The sequence below is a fragment of the Schistocerca piceifrons genome, chromosome X (genome assembly GCF_021461385.2).
Source record: "Schistocerca piceifrons isolate TAMUIC-IGC-003096 chromosome X, iqSchPice1.1, whole genome shotgun sequence".
Classification (NCBI taxonomy): domain Eukaryota; kingdom Metazoa; phylum Arthropoda; class Insecta; order Orthoptera; family Acrididae; genus Schistocerca; species Schistocerca piceifrons.
In genome coordinates this window covers 928,723,819-928,747,878 of record NC_060149.1, presented here as the reverse complement: position 1 = coordinate 928,747,878, position 24,060 = coordinate 928,723,819, and the positions used below count along the sequence as shown (strand labels likewise).

The 24,060-nt window shown below is 44.4% G+C and overlaps 1 protein-coding gene across 2 annotated transcripts in view; it reads left to right on the top strand.

Annotated features, from left to right (window-relative positions):
* Positions 1–7,296: 7,296 nt before the first annotated feature.
* The window catches only part of LOC124721830 (succinate-semialdehyde dehydrogenase, mitochondrial), a 227,772-nt gene continuing 211,008 nt past the window's right edge, over positions 7,297–24,060 (top strand). The window contains exon 1 of one of the 2 annotated variants that reach the window (XM_047246954.1): positions 7,297–7,403. In XM_047246954.1, the coding sequence (XP_047102910.1) occupies positions 7,377–7,403 (27 nt within the window). In that variant the 5' untranslated portion in view covers positions 7,297–7,376. Of the gene's footprint in view, positions 7,404–7,538; positions 7,667–24,060 lie in introns of those variants that run through there. The other variant, XM_047246955.1, reaches the window with a different exon arrangement.

Genomic DNA, 24,060 nt, shown 5'->3' with positions numbered 1-24,060 from the left:
CTAGATATGTTTTCTAATTTTCGAGAAACATAAATTTGAAGTCAGTGGGTCCAGTGATGTGTATTTGCCGTTTGTGGGATGCTGCACATTAGAAACTGTCAACCATTTAATGATTAATTTTAAAAACTCAATAGTGCCATCAGAAATCATAATCCTCAGACTTTTCAAAATTTCTAGTGCTGTCACATTTTTACAATCAAAAACGCTGAGAGCAATGGAAACATTCTGTCTCTCAATAGAAGTTGGATATACTGTCTTTCTCACTAGCTTTGGGGCAAGTTTCAACAGTTTATTTTTCTCAGAATGAAACAGGTTCCTCAAATCTGAAAATTTTGCTTCACTGACATATTCGCATGCAGCATTCCCTTCATCACTGTGCAGAATGGCATTAATGAAAGCAAGTGTTTCCTCAATATTTGGCATTATGAATGATTCATTGTTTCCATTCAACCAGTTATTTCTGATACACTTACGCAAGTGCACACTGTCAAACAGAAGAAAGAGAGATTTGGATGGAGCAATTGGATTTGTAGTACATGGCCATAAAATGCCATCACACATAAGCTGATACATTTTCCTATCAGTGCTATGGTTATCTGTTACCAGACACATTACAACATATCCAAGCTCGTGCATAATCTTTAATACATCAATTGTCATTTTCAGTAGTGTATCAGAGTTAACATTTTTCAGGAAAGAGAGCTATTACTTCTTTATAATCAGAATGTAAAGATGATGCCATGGAAACCTGCACTGTATCTGCTCTTCTAGTATCTGAAGTATTCTCAGTTACACCAAGTATCTTTCCTTTCTTATAAGAAAATTTTGAGTTAACATAAACTTCATCTAGCATCACTGAAATTACTTTGTCATTTTTCTGAAGAAATTTATTTTTCCCTCAAAAAAGCACTCTGTGATGGACCAATAGAAGGTTTATTTGGACCCATTTTCCATAGAAACTGCCTTAAATAGGCAGGGTGAGGTAATGTTAACTCATTTGTTTTTCTCAAGTGATGGTAGGCACCAGGCAATGAAAATCAAACTGTTGCTACCCACAGCACAAGCTCAGGAGAATATCTAATTTCCTTTGTTATTGCAAGTTATAATTGCTCCAAAACATTCTATTTTAGGGGCTATATCAACATCAAAATCACTACCAGCTTTCAGTGCTTGTTTGAGAACATTGACTAAAATTATAACCTTGTCAGTGGTACCAATACAGCTATCTGAGAAACCATTTACGTGACTCACCAGAGTCTAATTTCGTTCCTTTGTCACACCTCGAGTCCTCTTGCTCCCCCAACTGTAATATCAATTTCAAGGTTTCTTTAGGCAAACACACATTTTTGTGAAACACTTTTACTTCCAAGGAACTTTATATCTTGAAGCACACTGAAACTAATGACACATCACTGACTAAATCATCCTTTAATTTAATGAAAAACATATAGTCATCCTTTACTAAAAGTGTAAATGGGTAAACATTCCTTTTATGAACTTCGCTTTTAAAATGCTGAAAGTCAGGTATATTGTCATTTTCGTACCAATTACTGAAACTACATCCATCACGTTCCAGTAGCTGTTGAACACGTTCTTCAGGGTTCTTCCTTTCCCTAGGAACTGGTACTGTGTAATAAGAAGGTTGGTTAACAAAAATAGTTGGAATTGCATCATTTGTTAGTTTTGGTATTTTTCGTGGCACACGCATGGGTTCACTATTTTCCACAGGAAAAATGTGTTCCCTAACCACAAACTTAGGTTCAAAATGCTTAATGCATACCACAGTTTTATTGTTCACTTCTACATTATCTCTATGAATTTGTTTAATACATTTGTTCCTCAATCCTATTTCTTTGATCGTATGTTTTGCCATCATTGGATTTACATCCTGGTACACAACAGCTACGAACAGTTTACACTTTAAATTATGACGAACTTACTAGAAAATCTAGAAAATAAACACTAGCGTAACACTTGTGACAACATTCACAGCATATAGCATAAATAATAGGTAGTAATAATTGCTTTAGCAAATAATCTCTTGAACGTCACGTATACAATGTTACACACACGTTAAGAAAACACAAGCACGCAAGTTTGTTTACCCCCACGATTGTCACCATATTGTCAAGTATCGACATCTGCCTTGAGGTCTGATTTATTGTAGGTGGTCTTGGTAAGAGCTACACCATCACTCTTCAAATGCGATTTTCTCGGCAGAGGCTCAAAATTACCCCTTATCCTTTTGCGAATTTGAAGTCTCAGTCATGAAGTTTACATATGCTGAATGTGGGTCGAATCGTTGAGGGAAAATTCGCACCCATCGTTGTTAGTGAAAATACAGTAAGTGAGAAGCTCCTTGTGCAGGATCCGCTGAGTGAGATGTGTTGGGACTGCAAAATTCAGTGTTCACTTACATTCACAGCCTTAACCAAATAACTGTGGAAATACAGTGCATGGAGTCCTCTCTCCCTTTAAATAGATAAAGATGGAAACATGGAGCTAGAGCTACCAACACCGATTCTATGAAACAGTTACAAATCTAAATTTTTAATGTGGACATGTTTCTCACAATATTCCATCCCGTGAGTGAAAATTTATCTGTAGTTGAAAGGCAGATCCGTTAACAATGGAGTAATTTAGATGAGAAATTAGAACTAAAACTGTATACCTATACAGACCAGTCATGTTGCGAAATACTCCAAAGCAAGATGTTGATACCTCACACTGTTCATTCTACTGTGAGTCTACATTGCATTTCCACCGTCTGAAATGAAGACGAGAGAACTATATATTTACAAGTGAAGTGTGTGATGGGCTACAGGAATGCACTTCTAGGGTAAGGAATAGAAAAAATGGTTACAGGATAATGTGGGCTTGGTAGTAGGAATGAGAAAGGAAGAAGACTAATTGAATTCTGCAATAAATTTCAGTTAGTAATAGCGAATACTATAGTTCAACAACCACAACAAGAGGAAGTACTTGGAAAAGGCAACGAGATAAAGTAAGATTTCAGTTAGATTACATTACGGTCAGGCAGAGATTCCGAAATCAGATACTGCACTGTAAAGCGTACTCTGGAGCAGATATAGACTCAGATCACAATTTAGTAGTGATGATGGGTTGGTGAAGTTTGACAGAAAGTATGAATGTGCAAAGATGTGGGATACTGAAACATTAAGGAATGAAGAGATAAGCTTGAAGTTCTTTGAGGCTACAGATGCTGCAATGATGAACAGCTCAGCAGGCAGTTCAGTTGAACAGGAACGGACATCTCCAAAAAGGGCAACCACAGAAGTTGGAAAGAAAAACGTAGGTACAAGGACGATAACTGCGGGGAAACCATGGGTAACAGAAGAAATGCTTCAGCTTATCTATGAATAAAGGATGTATAGCAATATCGAGGGAAATTCAGAAATACAGAAACACAAGTCTATTAGGAATGTAATAAATAGGAAGAGCAGGTGAGCTAAGACATGAAAAAGATGAAAAAATCGAAAAAGCAGTAATTGTCGGAAGGACCGACTCAGCATACAGAAAAGTCAAAACAACCTTCGGTGAAATTAAAAGCAAGGGTGGTAATATTAAGAGAGCAATGGGAATTCCACTGTTAAATGCAGAAGAGAGAGCGGGCAGGTGGAAAGAGTACACTGAAGGCCACTGCGGGGGGAAGACTTGTCTGATGATGTGGTAGAAGAAGAAACAGGAGATGATATAGAAGAGATAGGTGATCTAGTATTAGAATCAGAATTTAAAAGAGGTTTGAAAGACTTAAGATCAAGTAAGGCAGAAGGGATACTTAACATTCCACACGAATTTCTAAAGTAATTGAGGGAAGTGGCAACAAAACGACTGTTCCCGTTTGTGCGTAGAATTTGGAAGATTAAAAGAGCCAAAAAGTGCGAGAATTACCACAGCTCATGCATCCAAGATTCTGACAATAATAATATACAGAAGAAACGAAAAGAAAACTGAAGATCTGTTAGACGACGATCAGTTTGGCTTTAGACCACCGGAGAGGCAGTTCTGACGTTCCAATTGATGATGGAATCAAGACAGAAGAAAAATCAAGACACGTTCAGAGGATCTGTCGATCTAGAAAAAGCGTTTGACAATGTAAAATGATGCTAGATGTTCGAAATTCTGAGAAAGACAGGGGTAATCTATAGAGAAATGCGAGTAATATACATTATGTACAATTATATATGTATACAATTATATGTATACAATTATATATGTGTACAATTATGTATACAATCTATACATCGAATAAGCAATGATGAAATTAAAAGAAACGTTCAAGAGTGGAATTAAAATTCAAGATGAAAGGATATCAATGGCATTGCTACCCTCAGTGAAAGTAAAGAAGAATTACATGATCTGTTGAACGGAATGAACAGTCTAATGAGTAGAGAATATAGATTGATAAAAGGGCTTGGAACTAAAATAGTGGCAACTACTTATTCACAACTGATACAAAAGAGTTACATGTTTGCACCTATTACTGTCCTTCAAAGTAATCACCAGCGTTGTGCAGAACCCGTTGCCACCGATGTGGAAGGTGTAGTATACAGTTAGCAGAGTCTGTTCTGTTGATGGTGCGACTGGAGTAGTCTAAAGTTATGGTGATTCTCGTGTACGACTGTGATGGTGCTATCCTAACGCATTACGTTCCTCCATGGCAGACCGTCAATGCGCAGTATTACTATTCGTTTTTGGAGCATCACTTGCGACTAGCTTTGCGGAAGAAGCGGCGACACATTCTGCGCAACCCACCCATTATTTTACACGACAATCCGCGGGCACATAGAGCGCAAGCTGTGGCTACTCTGCTCGGTCGATGGGACTGGGAAGTACTGTACCATCCACCATACTCCCCGGACTTCAGTCCTTGTGGCTTTGATTTGATTCCAAAGATGAAGGAACCACTTCCTGGCATTCGCTTGAGAACTGTTCCAGAAATTCGACAGGCAGTAAATCGAAGAAAGGCGAAAATAATGAGAAGTACTGGAAATGAGAACAGAGAGAAACTTAACATCAAAACTGTTATTCATGAAGTAGATGCCGGTAAGATGTTCTGGTACCAAGGCGTAAAATATCGCACGATGGACAGAGCAAGGAGGACATAAAAATGAGACTGGCACTGGAAAAAAGGACATACCTGGGCAAGACGAATCTACTAGTATCAAACATAGGCCTTAATATGAGGAAGAAATTTCTGAGAATGTACGTTTGGAGCACAGCATAGTATGATAGTGAAACATGGTCTGTGGGAGACAGGAACAGAAGAGAATGGAAGCATTTGAGATGCGATGCTGCAGAGGAATGTTGAAAACTAGGTAGACTGAAAGGTAAGCAACCGGCGAGGAAAGGAATACATGGAAGACACTGACAACAAGAAGGGATAGCATGATAGGACAGCTGTTAAGACATCAGGGACTAACTGCTGTAGTACTACGGGGACCTATTGATGGAAAAAGCTGTGGAGGAAGACGGAGATTGGAATACATCCACCAAATAAGTGAGAAAGTAGGTCGCAAGTGCTCTTGTGAAAAAAAAAAGGGGTGAAGTTGCCACAGAAATGTGTTCATGTCTTATGTCATTTTGAGTTGTCATTCAACAGTTTCATATTACTGGTACATCTAATGCAAGAAGAAACGTCTGAGGCAAATTGAAGAACATTCAGTGAATTTTAGCTGCAGTAGGTTGCCGTGTAAGAACGAAATTTTGTTTACCCTCGCTCGCGGTGTTGTGAAGCACCGCAGTTTACCCTGATACAGAGCTATAGCTGGTCTTCAAGTACTAATAGGATGATGCTACACGCACTGCGATTGCACAGAGGAATGCATCGCCTTTCCTCGATTGCTCACTGATGTGTTTAGGTATTGCGCTGCTTATACTGACCGTCTGCTTTATGAGGGCTGGCTTTCCTTATAATGGTCTACTGACGGACTCTGCTCCTAGTTTATATTATTGTGCTACGAGCCTTTTGCAATGAATTAAACTGGAAATGTATATTTTGTTATTTTCGGATAGTCTGTTCCTTAGTTGTCACGTTTCGCGATAAAGCAAATTTAGAATGCCTCTACAACTTGGTAACATCAATAACAAGTCGTGATTCTTTAAAATCTTTGTGGCTGGTCCACTGAAATTGTATTCTGTTGAATGTGTAGCACATTAAACGCGAAAGCTGCGACCAGTCGCAAGTTTTAAATACAACATTATTCATTAATCGTGACATGTCGCTTGCATACTGGTTAAAAGGAAGGAAAGGAGGAATATTAGGTTTGAAACTCCTGTCGACATTGAGGTCATTAGAAACGGAGCACAGGGTCGGACTATGTCAGGGATGGGGAAGGAAATTGGCTGTGCTTTTTCAAGGGACTCAGCCCGGCATTTACCTGGAGTGATTTAGGGAAATCACTGAAAACGTAAGTTTTTCTGATTCACTTACGTCTACCAACACCTGCAACCTATTTCTGTGGCAGCATATAGCCGTGCCTTTGCACTGTGCGACAGATTTGGGGAGGCGACGGTCGCCTGGGTTCAGTCCCAGATCGTTTCGAAACTATTTTTCCGGCCAGTAGGTGCATGGTTTCTTGGTGCTTTTCACAGTCTTCTAGGCAAAAATAACAAAAACGAAAATCATCTCTCTAAAGTAAGGACACATTCAATTGGAAGGAACATTGGGTCTGACGTCCCGTCGACATCGAGGTCATTAGGGCCTTACACATTCAGTACACATCTGTAACCATTCGAAACAACCATTGTTCTTGTAAGGTGCATCACATGCTCCTCGAACAGTGCCCATTTTGCAAAGCACTGTAGATGAATCGTCTATATATTTTCATATAACGTTCCTCTCGCAACTGTTTCAAAGAGCGCACACCACAATTCGGAAATAAACGCGACCTGTCATAACAATGCGGTTACAACAAAAAGCTAATTATACCACCAGTCCAAAATGTTTTCTTCGTCTGCAGATAGTATTTGCAGGTTAAAGTGCGTACCAACGAGTATTAATAGTAAATGAGTAATTAAATTAATGAAAATTAAGGAAAGCACGATTTTCAACAAAAGGCATAAAACAGCTAACAGCATTTTTGCCAAATACTAGTGACACCACTCGGGCAGTGAGCATAGAGGAGATGAGAAGAGAAACGGATGACGATAAATAAACGGCGAAATCAGAATTTTTTCTCTTCACGAGCAAACTGAAGTTATAATCGATCATTATGTTCCAGAGTTTAATGTAGCTACATGTCTTACCAGTCTTGCATATCTTTGAATTTAAATGCTTTGTTGAGCCTCCGCTTTAATAGCGGGATTTAATCGTTTTAATTTATGACTTGTTTAATCAGTTTATAATCGTAAAGATGTTGTGTCACTTGACCGCGAAAAGGGTAAGACCCCAAGAAAGGTCACTGGTATAGTGTGGATGTTGTGAAATGTTTGTCTGTTTGAATGTAGTTGGAGAATTCTAAAAACACCGGTGTTGTCTGTACGTAGCAGTAGAAAATTTGTTGATAAGTGATTTCGTTCCTGTTGACAAAAGAGTATTCCTTCGTCGAAGGAACTCTGTAGTCGTTTTCAGCATTAGCGATGTTATATTATGAATTTTCTAAATAGTCTTGGCCATTTGTGATTTGATGAAAAGGGTGAATATGTGAGTTCAGTCCATTTTACGATTAATCAATTTCAAGAATTGTGTAACTTAACATTCACTGACATCTTGTCTCCAGAAGAGATCATACTCCTTTTCATAGCTAAATCCATTAGAGTCGATAAGTGGGTTAGATTTGACATACTGTGTTTTTGGGCTGGCTATCAGGGTTCTGCGAAGGAGGAGATCGGTATTTAACGTCCCAGTCGACAACGAGGTCATTAAGAGATCGTCAGGATACTGCGAAATGTGATTTTCTTGTGAAACACAGAATGGAGTTATGACATTTACACCGTCCTCTATTATGCCTACCTATTTCCTTTATGTATTTAGTTGAAGAGACGTTGTTAGGGAATTTTTTTCTGTATTTAGATGGGCTGCCCTTAGTTTTGGTTTATTTGTGATCTTTTTTGTGGTAGCTCAAACTGTTAAAGATCTGCAGCACAGTGGCTTTTTCAATAATCTTCGTTTATTGGAAGCTTCACTAGGTATCTTGACTGACTTTCCTTTATTCTACAGCTCCTTGTTCTAACATAGTCTAGAAAATTCTTGTAGAGTCTAAAGATACCAGATTTTCACCTTCAGAAATTTGTGAAGTATTTTTAAAGCATTTGTGTTATATATTAAGTACTTTTTAAATTTTTAAGGGACTGTCAAATTTGATCTATTGGAAAAAGAAGGGCCATCAAGGCTCTATTTGTTTCATAGGATCCCTTCAAAATAACATGGAACAAGTTACTATTCTCCTACAGTTCTGTGGGATTTTTATTTACTCAGAGTAACAGAGGATGCACTGATTTAGTTTGGATTTGCGTTTTGTAGATCAACTCCCCGGTATGTAACTGTAATTACACGGACCAAGGCAGCTGATAGGGACCAGAGTAAACAAGATTAATTTATATAAAAGTTTCTGCTTGTCCGTGGAACATAAATATATAAAACAGTGGTTTATAGATATGCATGCTTTTAGAGGTGGTATTATGGACTGAAACGTGGAAAAAAAATGTCCAGTAAACATGGGCTCTGAAATGCATACATTAAGAGCTGTGAGTCGTTATGAATTTTCACTACTTTTAAACACCTCTTCTACTGCAAGCTCTCCGCTATTAGGAAGCACCTGCAGAATGCAGTAAACAAATGATAATGTTACTGGGAAACAGCAAAGCTTCAAGTATTATCTGCTTACTATTATGACCTGCTCTTGTGAGCCAGTGCTGAAGGTGTATTCAGTGTGGTGTCCATCCCTAGTAGGGCATACTTCTGTCCTACCTTTTAGAGAATTTTACATTCTCAAAAAAACTCAAAGTTGGTCATGGATTTGCTACTAGGCAGTGATGATGCGTCCCTGCAGTGCTTGTACATCATTAATTGGGCTGGCATTACAGAAGTGTCAGATTGCAGCCATGTGACCCATGATGTCATCAACATGTCAGTAACGACTATTTCCAGTGTGAACAAAATAACAACAATGATGTCACTACAGACGCATGCCAACAAACACAAACAAGAATAAAAATGACACAATAATGGCTCACTCCAAAAATAAAATGAAAGTAACATGACAACTGGGGAGAACTGGGGACTTAGGGCTGGGACAAGCTAAATCTACAAGAATAAAAAAAAAAAAAACAACACCGCACCATCCAAAAACAAATAATATTAACAAAAATTTAAACTAGAACATTCCACTACACCAAAAAAACCACAGGTATGGAACACCTATAACCCAGAAATGTGGAATTGGACATTTCCCTTGACCTATATAGCTCAACCACAGCTATAAATAATATTCACTACCTCGATTAAACTGACGTACCATAAATATACAACACACAAAACATCATGTTAACTGTCGATTAAAACCAAAACAAAAATTACTTACCAACAAAGGGCAATATAACCTAGGTTGTCCAAAACACACATACACACACCCACACCGCCGACAACGCCACACATACATTTCCCTGGTCCGAGCCACTGGAACTCTTGTCAACCTCATGATGTTGCCACAAATGTGCACCTGAGACCTAACAAAAACACCAAGTACATAAAAAACACACTTAATAACTTGCTGAAAACACTTCCACAATCCACGTTACTGCGCCAACAACCTAAACTCAAAACCACGTTATCACGACGATAACCAAAACTCAAATGATCACAGTGCTACACATTACTCAGCACATCCACTTCCACCACCAGAGGGCACATTCAAATACATGAACACGACATCAACAAACACGACCAACCGCTGTAGTGACATCATACACCACAACACCATTACATCACGGCTCAAAGCAGATGAGTGGAATCTAATGCTTCCGTTGACCCATCGGGCTTGCATACAGGAAAGATTTAAAGTGTCCTCACAACAAAAAGTTAATGGGCTGGCCAACATACTGGATCTCACGGAACAATCCATTGCTCATTAAATGTCTGTGTGGGATGTTCTCGGACTTTTTGGAGAAAATGGGCTGTCACTCAATCATGCATGAACCACATCTCCAGCCATTGTTGAAATGGTACCTCCTGTAGTAGGACAGGCAAGTTCTTTGGGGTTGACCGAAGCGTCTGATCCCACCTGTCGGCATTGACCTGTGACGTAAGGCTGTTGTGGTGTGTGACGTCACGATGGCGCGGACTTTAGTTTGTGAGAGTAGCGTGTTTGTAGGTGTCGTTTTGATGCGATCGGTGGTGCTCTCTGGTGGTGTGTTAGGTGATGTTTTTGGGTAGTTTGCGAGTGTGGCGTCGTATGTGAATTTTGGTAAATTGCTTGTTTTATGTCTTCGGTAGGTATGGATATGACTGACAGGGTCAACAGGTTTTGGTTGTCCGCTATGATAGGGGACAGTGCATTGTCTCTAATAAAATTTCTTCAACTATTCGGATTTTTGGATGAAGTCATGAAGTGTTCAGTATGTCGTGAAGAAATGAGGCCTACTTAAAGTTCCGGAGTCTCGGACCAGGGACGGCTGTATGTGGAGATGTCGTAAGGATAACAGGTCAAGGGAAGTGTTCGATTCCAATGTGTGACTGTGAATGCTGGTATTGGTATCGGGAGATGTTTTTGAGCTATATAGGTCAAGGGAAGTGTTAGGTCCTAATTTATGGGATCGGAAGCTGCTGTTGAGCTATATAGGTCAAGGGAAGTGTCCGATTCCAGATGATACTGTGTTTAGTGGTATATGGGGAGTTTGGTGATGTCGGTTTCTTTCGTCATTTTGTGGGGGGGGGGTGTCGTAATTTGTTTATATTTAGTTTGTCCCCACCCAAAAACCCCCTATTTCCCGTGCTTGTCCCGTTAGTGTCATTAAGTTTTTTGTGGAACGTGTGTATGAGCCATTTGGAATCGTGGTTTATGGTCATTTCCGCCATATTTGTGGGGTCATGGGTCAAAGCAGACGGGTGGGATCGGACACTTGCACTAGGCAACCTGCTCAGTAGTATGTGAGGTCCTGTTAGCCTATCGTCAGTTATTCTTGCCCATACACTAATTCAATATTGGTGCTGATGTCTTGCTTCTTCAACTGCCTGTGGATTTACATCAACTCACACTTGTTGGTAATGAAAATTCACAAACGCATCTTGTGTGAAAGCAGCCTTGTTTGTGAACTGTATCTTTCTTGTGAAAAATGAATCTTTACCACATCCATTGGTACAACTGCATTATGGCAGGCTGATTATGTGGGTGAAGGACTTGGACGCACTATAGGTATAGCAACTTTTCATGCTGGATCACTCAGACTGGAGGATGACATACCCCAATAGATACTGAAATTCTATGTACACTAATTCCAGGATGTCTTTCCACTACAATACTCGCTCCTCCACAACAGGAGTAAGAATTGGTGTAAGGTCTGCCACAACCCATCACTGTTGGAGTTACAGAACCAGAGTCTGCTAGTCCCTAGAAAAGACAGCTAAATTATTGTGCAGATGGTACCCTGCATTCTGGATATTTTTCGGCATACAGAACATGAGCTTGACAGTTGCTTCCATTTACCAGACCATAGCAGATCATCATGTCTGCCATTTACTGTACCTCTGTTATGCTGGCAAGTCCAAAGATAAAACTACAGTGGAAAAGCATTTCAGTCTTTGTTGTTATGGTCTTCAGTCCAGAGACTGGTTTGATGCAGCTCTACATGCTACCCTATCCTGTGCAAGCTTCTTCATCTCTGAGCAACTACTGCAACCTACATCCATCTGAATTTGCTTAGTGTATTCATCCCTTGACCTCCATCTACAATTTTTACCTTCCACGCTTCCCTCCGATACAAAATTGGTGATCCCTTGATGTGTCCTACCAACTGATACCTTCTTCTAGTCAAGTTGTGCCACAAATTCCTCTTCTCCCCCATTCTTTTCCATACGACCTCTTTAGTTACGTGATCTACCTGAGGAATGTAGTCTTCAGCGTTCTTTTGTAGCACCACATTTCGAAAGCTTCTATTCTCTTCTTGTCTAAACTATTTATCATCCATGTTTCACTTCCATACATGGCTACACTCCATACAAATACTTTCAGAAACGACTTCCTGACACTTAAATCTATACTCGATGTTAACAAATTTCTCTTCTTCAGAAACACTTTCCTTGCCATTGCCAGTCTATGTTTTATATCCTCACTACTTTGACCATCATCAGTTATTTTGCTCTCCAGATAGCAAACCTCATTTACAACTTGAAGTGTCTCATTTCCTAATCTAATTCTCTCAGCATCATCTGCTTTAATGTGACTACATTCCATTATCCTTGTTTTGTTTTTGTTGATGTTCATCTTATATCCTGCTTTCAAGACACTGTCCATTCCGTTAAACCACTCTTCCAAGTCTTTTGCTGTCTCTGTCAGAATTACAGTGGCATTGGCAAACCTCAGTTTTTATTTCTTCTGTATGGATTTTAATTCCTACTCCGAGTTCTTCTTTTGTTTCCTTCACTACTTCCTCAATATACGGATTGAATGACATTGGGGGTAGGCTACAACCCTGTCTCACCCCCTTCACAACCACTGATTCCCTTTCGTGCCCCTTGATTCTTCTAACTGCCATCTGGTTTCTGCACAAATTGTAAATAGCCTTTTGCTCCCTGTATTTTACCCCTGTCACCTGCAGAATTTGAAAGAGGGTATTTCAGTTAACATTGTAAAAAGCTTTCTCTAAGTCTACAAATGCTACAAAAGTAGGTTTGCCTTTCCTTAATCTACCTTGTAAGATAAGTCGTAGGGTCAGTTCACAATCTAATGTACGTACAAACTATTTCCATTGAAACTAATGTATGTGCTACACGTCCCCAAAACTGTAAATACAGTTTACAATAACAACACTAACATGGTGTATCAATAGTAACACAGGAATGTGTGCTCATTTGTTTACCGCATTCTGTGGGTTGTTCATAGCTGCGAAGAGCTAGCAGCAGAAGCAGAAAAGGTGTTCCACAGTAGCAAAGGTGAAAGAGTGCTCATAGCTCTTAAGGCATTCATTTTAGAGCACATGTTTACTGGACATTGTTGTTTCGTTTTGGCCCATACTACCTGTTGTGGATTGGCAAGAGAGCCAACCCTCTATGAGAGGAAGCCGAAAGGCACACGTTTTAGCTCACGCAGGCTGGCGTGAGGTCTGGAACAGGACAAGGAAGTTAGACTTTAGCAAAAAAGGACGTAGCTGTTGGAATACTTAACTTTAATCCGTAAATGGTGAACATCGCCCTTGACGGTACATGTTTTACAGCATCAGTAGTAACTGGTAATGGCGCTTTGCTAGGTCGTAGCAAATGACGTAGCTGAAGGCTATGCTAACTATTGTCTCGGCAAATGAGAGCGTAATTTGTCAGTGAACCATCGCTAGCAAAGTCGGCTGTACAACTGGGGCGAGTACTAGGAAGTCTCTCTAGACCTGCCGTGTGGCGGCGCTCGGTCTGCAATCACTGACAGTGGCGACACGCGGGTCCGAAGTATACTAACGGACCGCGGCCGATTTAAAGGCTACCACCTAGCAAGTGTGGTGTCTGGCGGTGACACCACACTACCACCTCTTAAAATATGGAATACTTTTTAACCATCTTTAAAGGTTTTTATGCCTTACCTGCAACTAACATTAAAAAAATATACCAAAATTCAGCATTCAAAGAAAATGCAATAGTTTCATCTTGGACAGGTTGTGTCCACTGAGGTGACGTGGGGACTTTGTACGAGCGCTTCTGTACAGAACATTGTTAACTGTGACTCGTCATCAAGCTGCACAAAGCAGTTACACCTGGATGTATTCTAGGGTGTGTCAGATTTGTTTCCTGCCTTGTCAACATTTCATCAACAGTAATTTTTTTGTCAGATGAGTATCGGGTAATACCAACAGCAGCAGAAAGTGGTATAACAGGTGTAGGATTCATTATGAATATGAAGGTAGGGCAGAGGGTGTGTTACTGTGAACAGTTCAGTGACCGGGTTTTTCTAATCAGAATCGACAGCAGACCAACACCGACAATGATAGTTCAGGTATACATGCCGACGTCGCAAGCTGAAGATGAACAGATAGAGAAAGTGTATGAGGATATTGAAAGGGTAATGCAGTATGTAAAGGAGGACGAAAATCTAATAGTCATGGGGCGACTGGAATGCAGTTGTAGGGGAAGGAGTAGAAGAAAAGGTTACAGGAAAATATGGGCTTGGGACAAGCAATGAAAGAGGAGAAAGACTAATTGAGTTCTGTAACAAGTTTCAGCTAGTAATAGGGAATACCCTGTTCAAGAATCACAAGAGGAGGAGGTATACTTGGAAAAGGCCGGGAGATACGGGAAGATTTCAATTAGATTATATCATGGTCAGACAGAGATTCCGAAATCAGATACTGGATTGTAAGGCGTACCCAGGAGCAGATATAGACTCAGACCACAATATAGTAGTGATGAAGAGTAGGCTGAAGTTCAAGACATTAGTCAGGAAGAATCAATACGCAAAGAAGTGGGATACAGAAGTACTAAGGAATGACGAGATACGTTTGAAGTTCTCTAGCGCTATAGATACAGCAATAAGGAATAGCGCAGTAGGCAGTACAGTTGAAGAGGAATGTACATCTCTAAAAAGGGCCATCACAAAAGTTGGGAAGGAAAACATAGGTACAAAGAAGGTAGCTGCGAAGAAACCATGGGTAGCAGAAGAAATACTTCAGTTGATTGATGAAAGGAGGAAGTACAAACATGTTCCCGGAAAATCAGGAATACAGAAATACAAGTCGCTGAGGAATGAAATAAATAGAAAGTGCAGGGAAGCTAAGACGAAATGGCTGCAGGAAAAATGTGAAGACATTGAAAAAGATATGATTGTCGGAAGGACAGACTCAGCATACAGGAAAGTCAAAACAACCTTTGGTGACATTAAAAGCAACGGTGGTAACATTAAGAGTGCAACGGGAATTCCACTGTTAAATGCAGAGGAGAGAGCAGATAGGTGGCAAGAATACATTGAAAGCCTCTATGAAGGTGAAGATTTGTCTGATGTGATAGAAGAAGAAACAGGAGTCGATTTAGAAGAGATAGGGGATCCAGTATTAGAATCGGAATTTAAAAGAGCTTTGGAGGACTTACGGTCAAATAAGGCAGAAGGGATAGATAACATTCCATCAGAATTTCTAAAATCATTTGGGGGAAGTGGCAACAAAACGACTATTCACGTTGGTGTGTAGAAGATGAGTCTGGCGATATACCATCTGACTTTCGGAAAAGCGTCATCCACACAATTCCGAAGACGGCAAGAGCTGACAAGTGCGAGAATTATCGCACAATCAGCTTAACAACTCATGCATCAAAGCTGCTTACAAGAATAATATACAGAAGAATGAAAAAGAAAATTGAGAATGCGCTAGGTGACGATCAGTTTGGCTTTAGGAAAAGTAAAGGGACGAGAGAGGCAATTCTGACGTTACGGCTAATAATGGAAGCAAGGCTAAAGAAAAATCAAGACACTTTCATAGGATCTGTCGACCTGGAAAAAGCGTTCGACAATATAAAATGGTGCAAGCTGTTCGAGATTCTGAAAAAAGTAGGGGTAAGCTATAGGGAGAGACGGGTCGTATACAATATGTACAACAACCAAGAGGGAATAATAAGAGTGGACGATCAAGAACGAAGTGCTCGTATTAAGAAGGGTGTAAGACAAGGCTGTAGCCTTTCGCCCCTACTCCTCAACCTGTACATCGAGGAAGCAATGATTGAAATAAAAGAAAGGTTCAGGAGTGGAATTAAAATACAAGGTGAAAGGATATCAATGATACGATTCGCTGATGACATTGCTATCCTGAGTGAAAGTGAAGAAGAATTAAATGATCTGCTGAACGGAATGAACAGTCTAATGAGTACACAATATGGTTTGAGAGTAAATCGGAGAAAGACGAAGGTAATGAGAAGTAGTAGAAATGAGAACAGTGAGAAACTTAACAGCAGGATTGATGGTCACGAAGTCGGTGAAGTTAAGGAATTCTGCTACCTAGGCAGTAAAATAACCAATGACGGACGGAGCAAAGAGGACATCAAAAGCAGACTCGCTATGGCAAAAAAGGCATTTCTGGCCAAGAGAATTCTACTAATATCAAATACCGGCCTTAATTTGAGGAAGAAATTTCTGAGGACGTACGTCTGGAGTACAGCATTGTATGGTAGTGAAACATGGACTGTGGGAAAACCGGAACAGAAGAGAATCGAAGCATTTGAGATGTGGTGCTATAGACGAATGTTGAAAATTAGGTGGACTGATAAGTTAAGGAATGAGGAGGTTCTACGCAGAATCGGAGAGGAAAGGAATATGTGGAAAACACTGATAAGGAGAAGGGACAGGGTGATAGGACATCTGCCAAGACATGAGGGAATGACTTCCATGGTACTAGAGGGAGCTGTAGAGGGAAAAACTGTAGAGGAAGACAGAGACTGGAATACGTTAAGCAAATAATTGAGGACGTAGGTTGCAAGTGCTACTCTGAGATGAAGAGGTTAGCACAGGAAAGGAATTCGTGGCGGGCCGCATCAAACCAGTCAGTAGACTGATGACAAAAAAAAATTTTTTTTTTTGTCTGCAAATATGCTCAAGATTGATTTAGTGGATAGTCTTTATACATACATAAGAGTAAAGTATATTAGTGGTGGTGTGAAGCTTGGGTGCATTGCAGCAAAGTGTTTAGTGCCTGATATAAGTATTTACACTGTTTCTGCTTGAGATTCATAGACTGTCATTATTGAAGTATCTCTTGGAAAGTTATAACTTTTTTCCATAACGTAGATTTTTACCATTTGTTCTTGCATCATTGGATATTAGGTACAAAAACCTAGGGTCTTAAGACCATGGAATACTTTGAGTGTGCATCAGGGAAAGCTTTTTCAACTCTGCTTTCATATTTAGCCAACCCATGCAGAAATCGACGAATAAGTAACTTAAATGTACCTAGTTCTATGATCAGAAGTGAACATGCGAAATAAAATACCAGGAAGTCCCAAGACAATGGAACACACCCTAATGTCAAAGTGTGTGAGAACAATCCCTTAAAGAAGTTATTAGAAAGAGTTAAAATATGGTAATAAAGAGTGGAGCTGGCCTTTAACATAACCAGATGTAATTTAATGCTTTTAAAAAGTGGAAAAAACCAAAGTTGTTCAGTCGCAACCAAAGTTGTTCAATTGCGCCATTATTGAGCAAGTGTTGGAACTGAATATCATGCAGTGTCCACCCAGAACAATTTAAGGCTCCCCTGCAGGTTCAGGGGTAAGAATAGGCCCCCGGTATTCCTGCCTGTCGTAAGAGGCGACTAAAAGGAGTCTCAAAAGTTTCGGCCTTATGTGATGGTCCCCCGTCAGGTTTGACCTCCATATCTCAAAATTCTTCCGAAGAGTGAGCCAATTGGGGAAGGGCGCCTTACTTAGTGCATTGTGTCCATCTTGCGATCAGACCTTTCGCCGGCTTATTCGTCGTTGCATTGCAGTCCTGCCCGCTCTCCATCTCTTGGGCATGGATACGTTCCTGTGTGCACTTTCCACCTTGTGCTGTGCAGTGCCTCTTTCTGCACCGACGACGACCGTGGACCACATGTTACCTAACATCCAGCACGGTAGCCAGTCCGTTGTGGTGGGGCTGCCATGATGTACCCTGTTGGTTGTAACCCTCTGATAAAACAGGGATCACTCTACTGATGCCTGCGCCGTTAACTCCCCATGTATGCCAAGGAGTAGATGCCTATTCTCCTGGGGTATCGGGACTCCCGGCAAAGGCCATCCTGCCAGATGGCCCTTGCTGAGGCTGGGTGGCGCACGTGGGGAGGGCCATTGGTCGGAGTAGGCGGCATCAGGGCAGATGACCCGCAATGAAGCGTGGTACATCGTCTCTCGCTGGTGGCCAGCCGCCAGCAGTCTCTAAGCGTTCTCGGGCTCAATTTAATGCTCAGAAGTACAATCTGAAAACGTTCCCCTCCCTGGCCACACCATGGGAGGAACACATGTCTCAGGATGGCAGTAGCAGTTATTCACCCCGATTCTTAGTTGGTACGAGAGCTGATGGGGAGTCTTTTCTCTCCACAAAGCCTCAGTTCTTCGTCAATCATTTAGAGGACAAGTTTGGGAAGGTGGAGGGGCTTGTCCAAAATGCGCTCTGGGTCAGTCCTGATACAAACGGCATCCTCTGCCCAGTCACGATGGTTACTTGCTTGTGACAAGTTGGGGATGTTGCCATTACGATCACACCCCATAAGAGTTTAAATATGGTCCAGGGAGTTATTTACCATAAGGACCTTATTTTGCTGTATGATGACGAGCTGCACGCCAATTTAGAGTGCCGAGGTGTACATTTCGTCCGGCGCGTTCATCGGGGTCCGAAGGATAATCAGATTGCTACTGGTGCCTTCATCTTGGCCTTCGAGGGTGATACATTACCGGAGAAGGTCAAGATGATGGTCTACCGATGTGACATCAAGCCCTATATCCCTCCTCCGATGCAGTGCTTGAAGTGCTGGAAGTTCGGCCATATGTCGTCCCGCTGCACTTCCAGCCTCACATGTCGAGATTGCCTCGCCTCCCATCTGTGTCAACTGCGGGGAGCGTCATTCACCTTGCTCGCCAGACTGCACCCCCCTGCGGGTTCGGGGGTTAGAATAGGCCCGCGGTATTCCTGCCTGTCGTAAGAGGTGACTAAAAGGAGTCTCAAACGTTTCGGCCTTCTGTGATGGTCCCCTCTAGGATTTGACCTCCTTTTTTTTTTTTTTTTTTTTTTTTTTTTTTTTTTTTTTTTTTTTTTTTTTTTTTTTTTTTTTTTTTCCGTTGTCAGTGCGTGCCATTTGGGGAAGGACACCTTACGTGGTGTTTTTCTATTGGTCCATCATGCTCCACCATCTTGCATGTTACCTATTGTCGTGTGGGGGGGACTACGCCCAACATCTTCTGGGTTGTCTCCTTCTCGCCTTGTGCGCACTCTTCTTCTTAGCGCCTACGACAACTGTGGACCCTTTCAACACCTAAAATCCAGCACGGTAGCCAGTCCGTTGTGGTGGGGTCGTCATGTACCCTCTTGGTGGTAGCCCCCTGACCACGCAGGGATCGCACTACAGATGCCAGAGCTGTTTCCTCCCCATGCATGCCAAGGAATATGTGCCCATCTTGTCTGGGGCACGGGGACTCCAGGCAACGGGATATCGGCCAGGTACCCGTTGCTTTGGCTGGGTGGCGCCCTTGGGGAGAGCCCTTGTTCGGAGTAGGTGGCATCTGGGCGGATGTGGCGCAATGAAGCGCAATAAATCACACCAAGCTGGTGGTCGCACGGCCACCAGCGTCTCTAAGCGTGGTAGAGTAGACTTTGATGCTGCACAATATGACCCTCAGTCGTTCCCCTCGTTGGCTGCGCCATGGGAGGGACGCCGATCTAGTGCCAAGCGGGAGCCTTACGTACCGCAATACCTTGTCTGCAGCAGGACTGATGGTGACTCCTTTCTCATGACGAAGCCTCTGTTTTTTGTGGAACACCTGGAGGATAAGTTTGGGGAAGTGGCGGGGTTGTCTAAAATGAGGAATAGGTCCATCCTCCTCAAGACTTCCTTCCCAGCCCAGTCACGAGCGTTGCTCTTGTGCGATAAGCTGGGTGACGTCCCTGTTACCGTCACTCCCCACAGTAGCTTAAATATGGTCCAGGGGATTATTTACCATCGTGACCTCTTGTTACAATACGATGACGAGCTGCGAGCCGACTTGGAACGACGTGGTGTACATTTTGTCTGCCGTGTACATAGGGGGCCCAAGACTAACAGGGTGGCCACCGGTGCCTTTATCTTGGCCTTCGAGGGTGATGTCTTGCCCAAGAAGGTCAAGGTGATGGTTTACCGTTGCGACGTGAAGCCATACGTCCCTCCCCCGATGCGGTGCTTCCAGTGCTGGAAGTTTGGGCATATGTCCTCCCGTTGCCCATCCAGCGCTACATGTCGAGATTGCGGACGCCCCTCTCATCCCGATTCTCCATGTGCGCCTCCGCCTGTATGTGTCAACTGTGGGGAGCACCACTCTCCATGCTCGCTGGATTGCCCCGTTCTTCATAAGGAACGGAAGATCATGGAATTTAAGACCCTGGACTGGCTTACTTATCGAGAGGCAAAACTGAAATTTGAAAGGTTGTATCCTGCTTCCATTCGACCATCTTATGCTGCAGCCACGTTATCGTCGCCCACGCGAGCGACGGTTGTCGCCTCATCTGTGCCGCCTTCAGTGGGCCCTCGGGGCCGTGTATCTCTGTCTGCCCCCCTCGTGTCTGGGGGCAAGCCTTCCTCTGTTGCCCCCTTAGCAGTTGGGGGCAAACCCTCTTCTGTCGCTCCCCCCACGCTTACTTCGGGAGTGACATCTGCTCCACAACCGGGAGGCTCGATTCCTCCCCCTCCTTCTCCGCCGGCGTTGCCTCCGCCGGTTCCTCTCTCGCAGAAGGGGTCCCTCGGGGCTCTCCCTTCCTCCGTTTCTTCTCCTTCCCAGCCAGATGTCAGCCAGTGGCTGAAGGTTCCGCCACCTGCTGGTCGTAGGGCTTCTGCGTCGTTGTCAGCCTCCGACGCTCCTTCAGAGAAGCTCTCCCAGCCCTCTCACCCTAAGGGCCGACGTGAGAAGAAGGAATGGCATGTGTCCAAGAAGGACGTTCCGGCGGTTTCCGCACCGCCTGCTGTACGTAGTCCTGGCTCCGGGGATGAGGTGGAGATCCTCGCCTCTGCCGCGGATCTCGCCCTCACGGAACCCTTGGGGGCCTCTCCTATGGACTCAGCTGACTCTCCCCCGGTGGCGGCGGTTGGCTCTGAAGCGCTGTCTGCCTCTTAGTCGCATTCACGCCCTCCCAGTCCCTTCCTGCTTCCATTCTCCAATGGAACTGCGGCGGTTATTTCCGCCACCTGCCTGAGCTCCGGATGCTTCTGAGTGATTCCCCTGTTATCTGCATTGCTCTGCAGGAAACTTGGTTTCCTGCACTGCGGACCCCCGCCCTTCGCGGTTATCGGGCATACTATAAGAACCGTGCTGCCTGTCAACGAGCGTCAGGTGGGGTTTGCCTCTTTGTTCACCACTCTGTAGCTCGCCAGTACCCCTTCAGACGCCTTTAGAGGCAGTTGCTGCCAGGGTTGAGCTCTCGCCGGCTATTACTATTTGCTCTGTTTACATTCCTCCGGATGGGGAGCTCCCCCGACATGTCTTGGCTGCGCTGCTGGCTCAACTCCCGCCACCATTGCTGCTTCTGGGCGATTTCAATGCCCACAACCCTCTATGGGGTGGGACTGTCTCTGATGACCGCGGTCGGGCCGTGGAGCATTTGTTGGCTCAGCTCGACCTTAGCCTCTTGAACACCGGTGCTCCCACGCATTTCAGTGTTGCCCATGGCTTGTTCTCGGCCATCGATCTCTCTCTTTGCAGCCCCGGACTTGTCCCATCCCTCCACTGGAGGGTGCACCCTGACCTGTGCGGTAGTGACCATTTTCCCATCTATTTGTCACTACCCCAGTGCCGTTCTTCTGGGCGCCTGCCCCGCTGGGCTCTCCACAGGGCAGACTGGCCGGCTTTTACTTCTGCTGCAGCCATTGAGTCTCCCCCACAGGGTGACATTGACGAGGTGGTCCGTGTTTTAACCACGTCCATCATTTCAGCGGCCGAGGCTGCCGTTCCCCGATCTTCTGGCCTCCTTCGGAGGAAGGCTGTACCCTGGTGGTCGCCGGAGATTGCTGAGGCTATTCGCGACCGTCGGCGGGCTCTCCAGCGTCGTAGGCGGCACCCGTCTCTCGAGACCCTCATCGCCTTTAAGAGGCTCTGTGCCTTGGCCCGTCGTCTTATTGCACGGAGTAAGCAGGAGTGCTGGGAGAGGTATGTCTCATCCTTGGGCTCCCATGTCTCCCCCTCACTCGTGTGGCCCCGGATCCGGCGGATTTATGGATACCAGACCCCTATGGGTGTCCCTGGGCTCTCCTTGGACGGCGCTGTCTGCACGGACGCTGCCGCCATTGCTGAACGGCTTGCCGCGCACTTTGCTCAGAGCTCTGCGACTGCATCTTATCCCCCCGCCTTTCGCTCTCTCAAGGAGCGAGCCGAGCGGACGCCGTTCTCATTCCACACGCGTCGTTCTGAAACATACAATGCTCCTTTGTCCCCATCTTGAAGCCCGGTGCGGACCCACTGGCGGTGGACAGCTATCGTCCCATTACCCTCACCAACGTTTTGTGCAAATTGCTCGAACGTATGGTGGGGCTGCGTTTGTTGGGTCCTTGAGTCACGCGGTCTCCTCGCTCCATCCCAGGGTGGCTTCCGTCGGGGCCGGTCTGCAGTGGACAATTTGGTGCGGCTGGAATCTGCTGTCTGTACGGCCTTTGCCCGACGTCAGCATCTCGTTACTGTATTTTTCGATCTGCGGAAGGCGTATGACACAACATGGAGGCATCACATCCTCGCCACGTTGCATGAGTGAGGTCTTCGTGGTCGGCTCCCGGCTTTTCTTCAAAGCTTTTTATTGCGCCGCTCTTTCCGGGTGCAAGTCGGTGCCACCTATAGTTCATCATATATACAGGAAAATGGGGTCCCGCAGGGCTCAGTGTTGAGCATCTCCTTATTTCTGGTGGCCATTAATGGTCTGGCTGCAGCAGTGGGGTCGTCGGTGTCTCCTTCTTTGTATGTCGACGACTTCTGCATCTCATTTAGCTCCACGACTACGGGAGTCGCCGACCGCAGGCTGCAAGTCGCCATTCGCAAGGCAGCATCATGGGCTCTGACTCATGGTTTTCAGTTCTCTGCACCCAAGACTCGAGTTATGCACTTCTGCAGGCGTCGGACGGTCCACCCTCATCCTGAACTTTACCTCGACGGCCACCTGCTTGAAGTGGTGGACACTTGCTGCTTCTTGGGACTCGTGTTTGATGCCCGGCTCACATGGGTTCCTAATGTTACTCAGCTGAAGCAAAAATGCTGGCGGCACCTCAATGCCCTCCGCTGCCTTAGCCACATGTCTTGGGGTGCAGATCGCTGCACGCTGCTGCGATTGTACAGAGCCCTTGTGCAGTCCCGGCTTGATTATGGGAGCCTGGCCTATGGGTCTGCGTCACCCTCAGTGTTGAAGTTGTTAGACCCCATCCACCACTGTGGGGTTCGGCTTGCAACTGGCGCTTTTCGCACCAGCCCCGTGGACAGTCTACTGGTGGAGGCCGGGGTTCCCCCGCTGCGGATTCGCCGCCATAGTCTACTCGCCGACTATGCTGTCCACGTGCATTGCTCGCCAGACCATCCCAATCGTCGCCTGCTTTTCCCTGCTATGGTCCTCCATCTGCCCGAACGGCGACCTAGGTCTGGGCTTTCCGTAGCTATCCGTGTCCAGTCCCTGCTGTCAGAACTGGGGTCATTCCCTCTTCTGCCTCCCTTCTGGGTCCGTACACCTACGCCTCCCTGGTGTTTGTCCCGGTCGTCCGTCCGTCTGGATTTGGCACAGGGACCTAAGGACTCGGTTCCGCCTGTGGCCCTCCGTCGCCGTTTTCTTGCGCTCCTCGAATCATTTCCGGGCTGTGAGGCTGTCTACACTGATGGTTCCCTGGTTGATGGTCGCACTGCCTACGCTTTTGCTCACACTGCCCATGTTGAGCAACGCTCCTTGCCGGCTGGCTGCAGTATTTTTACTGCAGAGTTGGTGGCCATCTCGCGCACTCTTGAGCATATGCGTTTCTGCTCAGATAGGTCCATTGTCATCTGCAGTGACTCCCTGAGCAGCCTTCAGGCCATCGACCGCTGCTATCCCTCTTCTCCTGTGGTGTCCTCTATTCAGGAGTCTGTTTCCGCCATTGTCTGTTCTGGTCGTTCGGTGGTCTTGGTTTGGACGCCAGGTCATGTTGGCATCCCGGGGAACGAACGTGTTGACAGGCTGGCCAAAGGGGCGATCGACG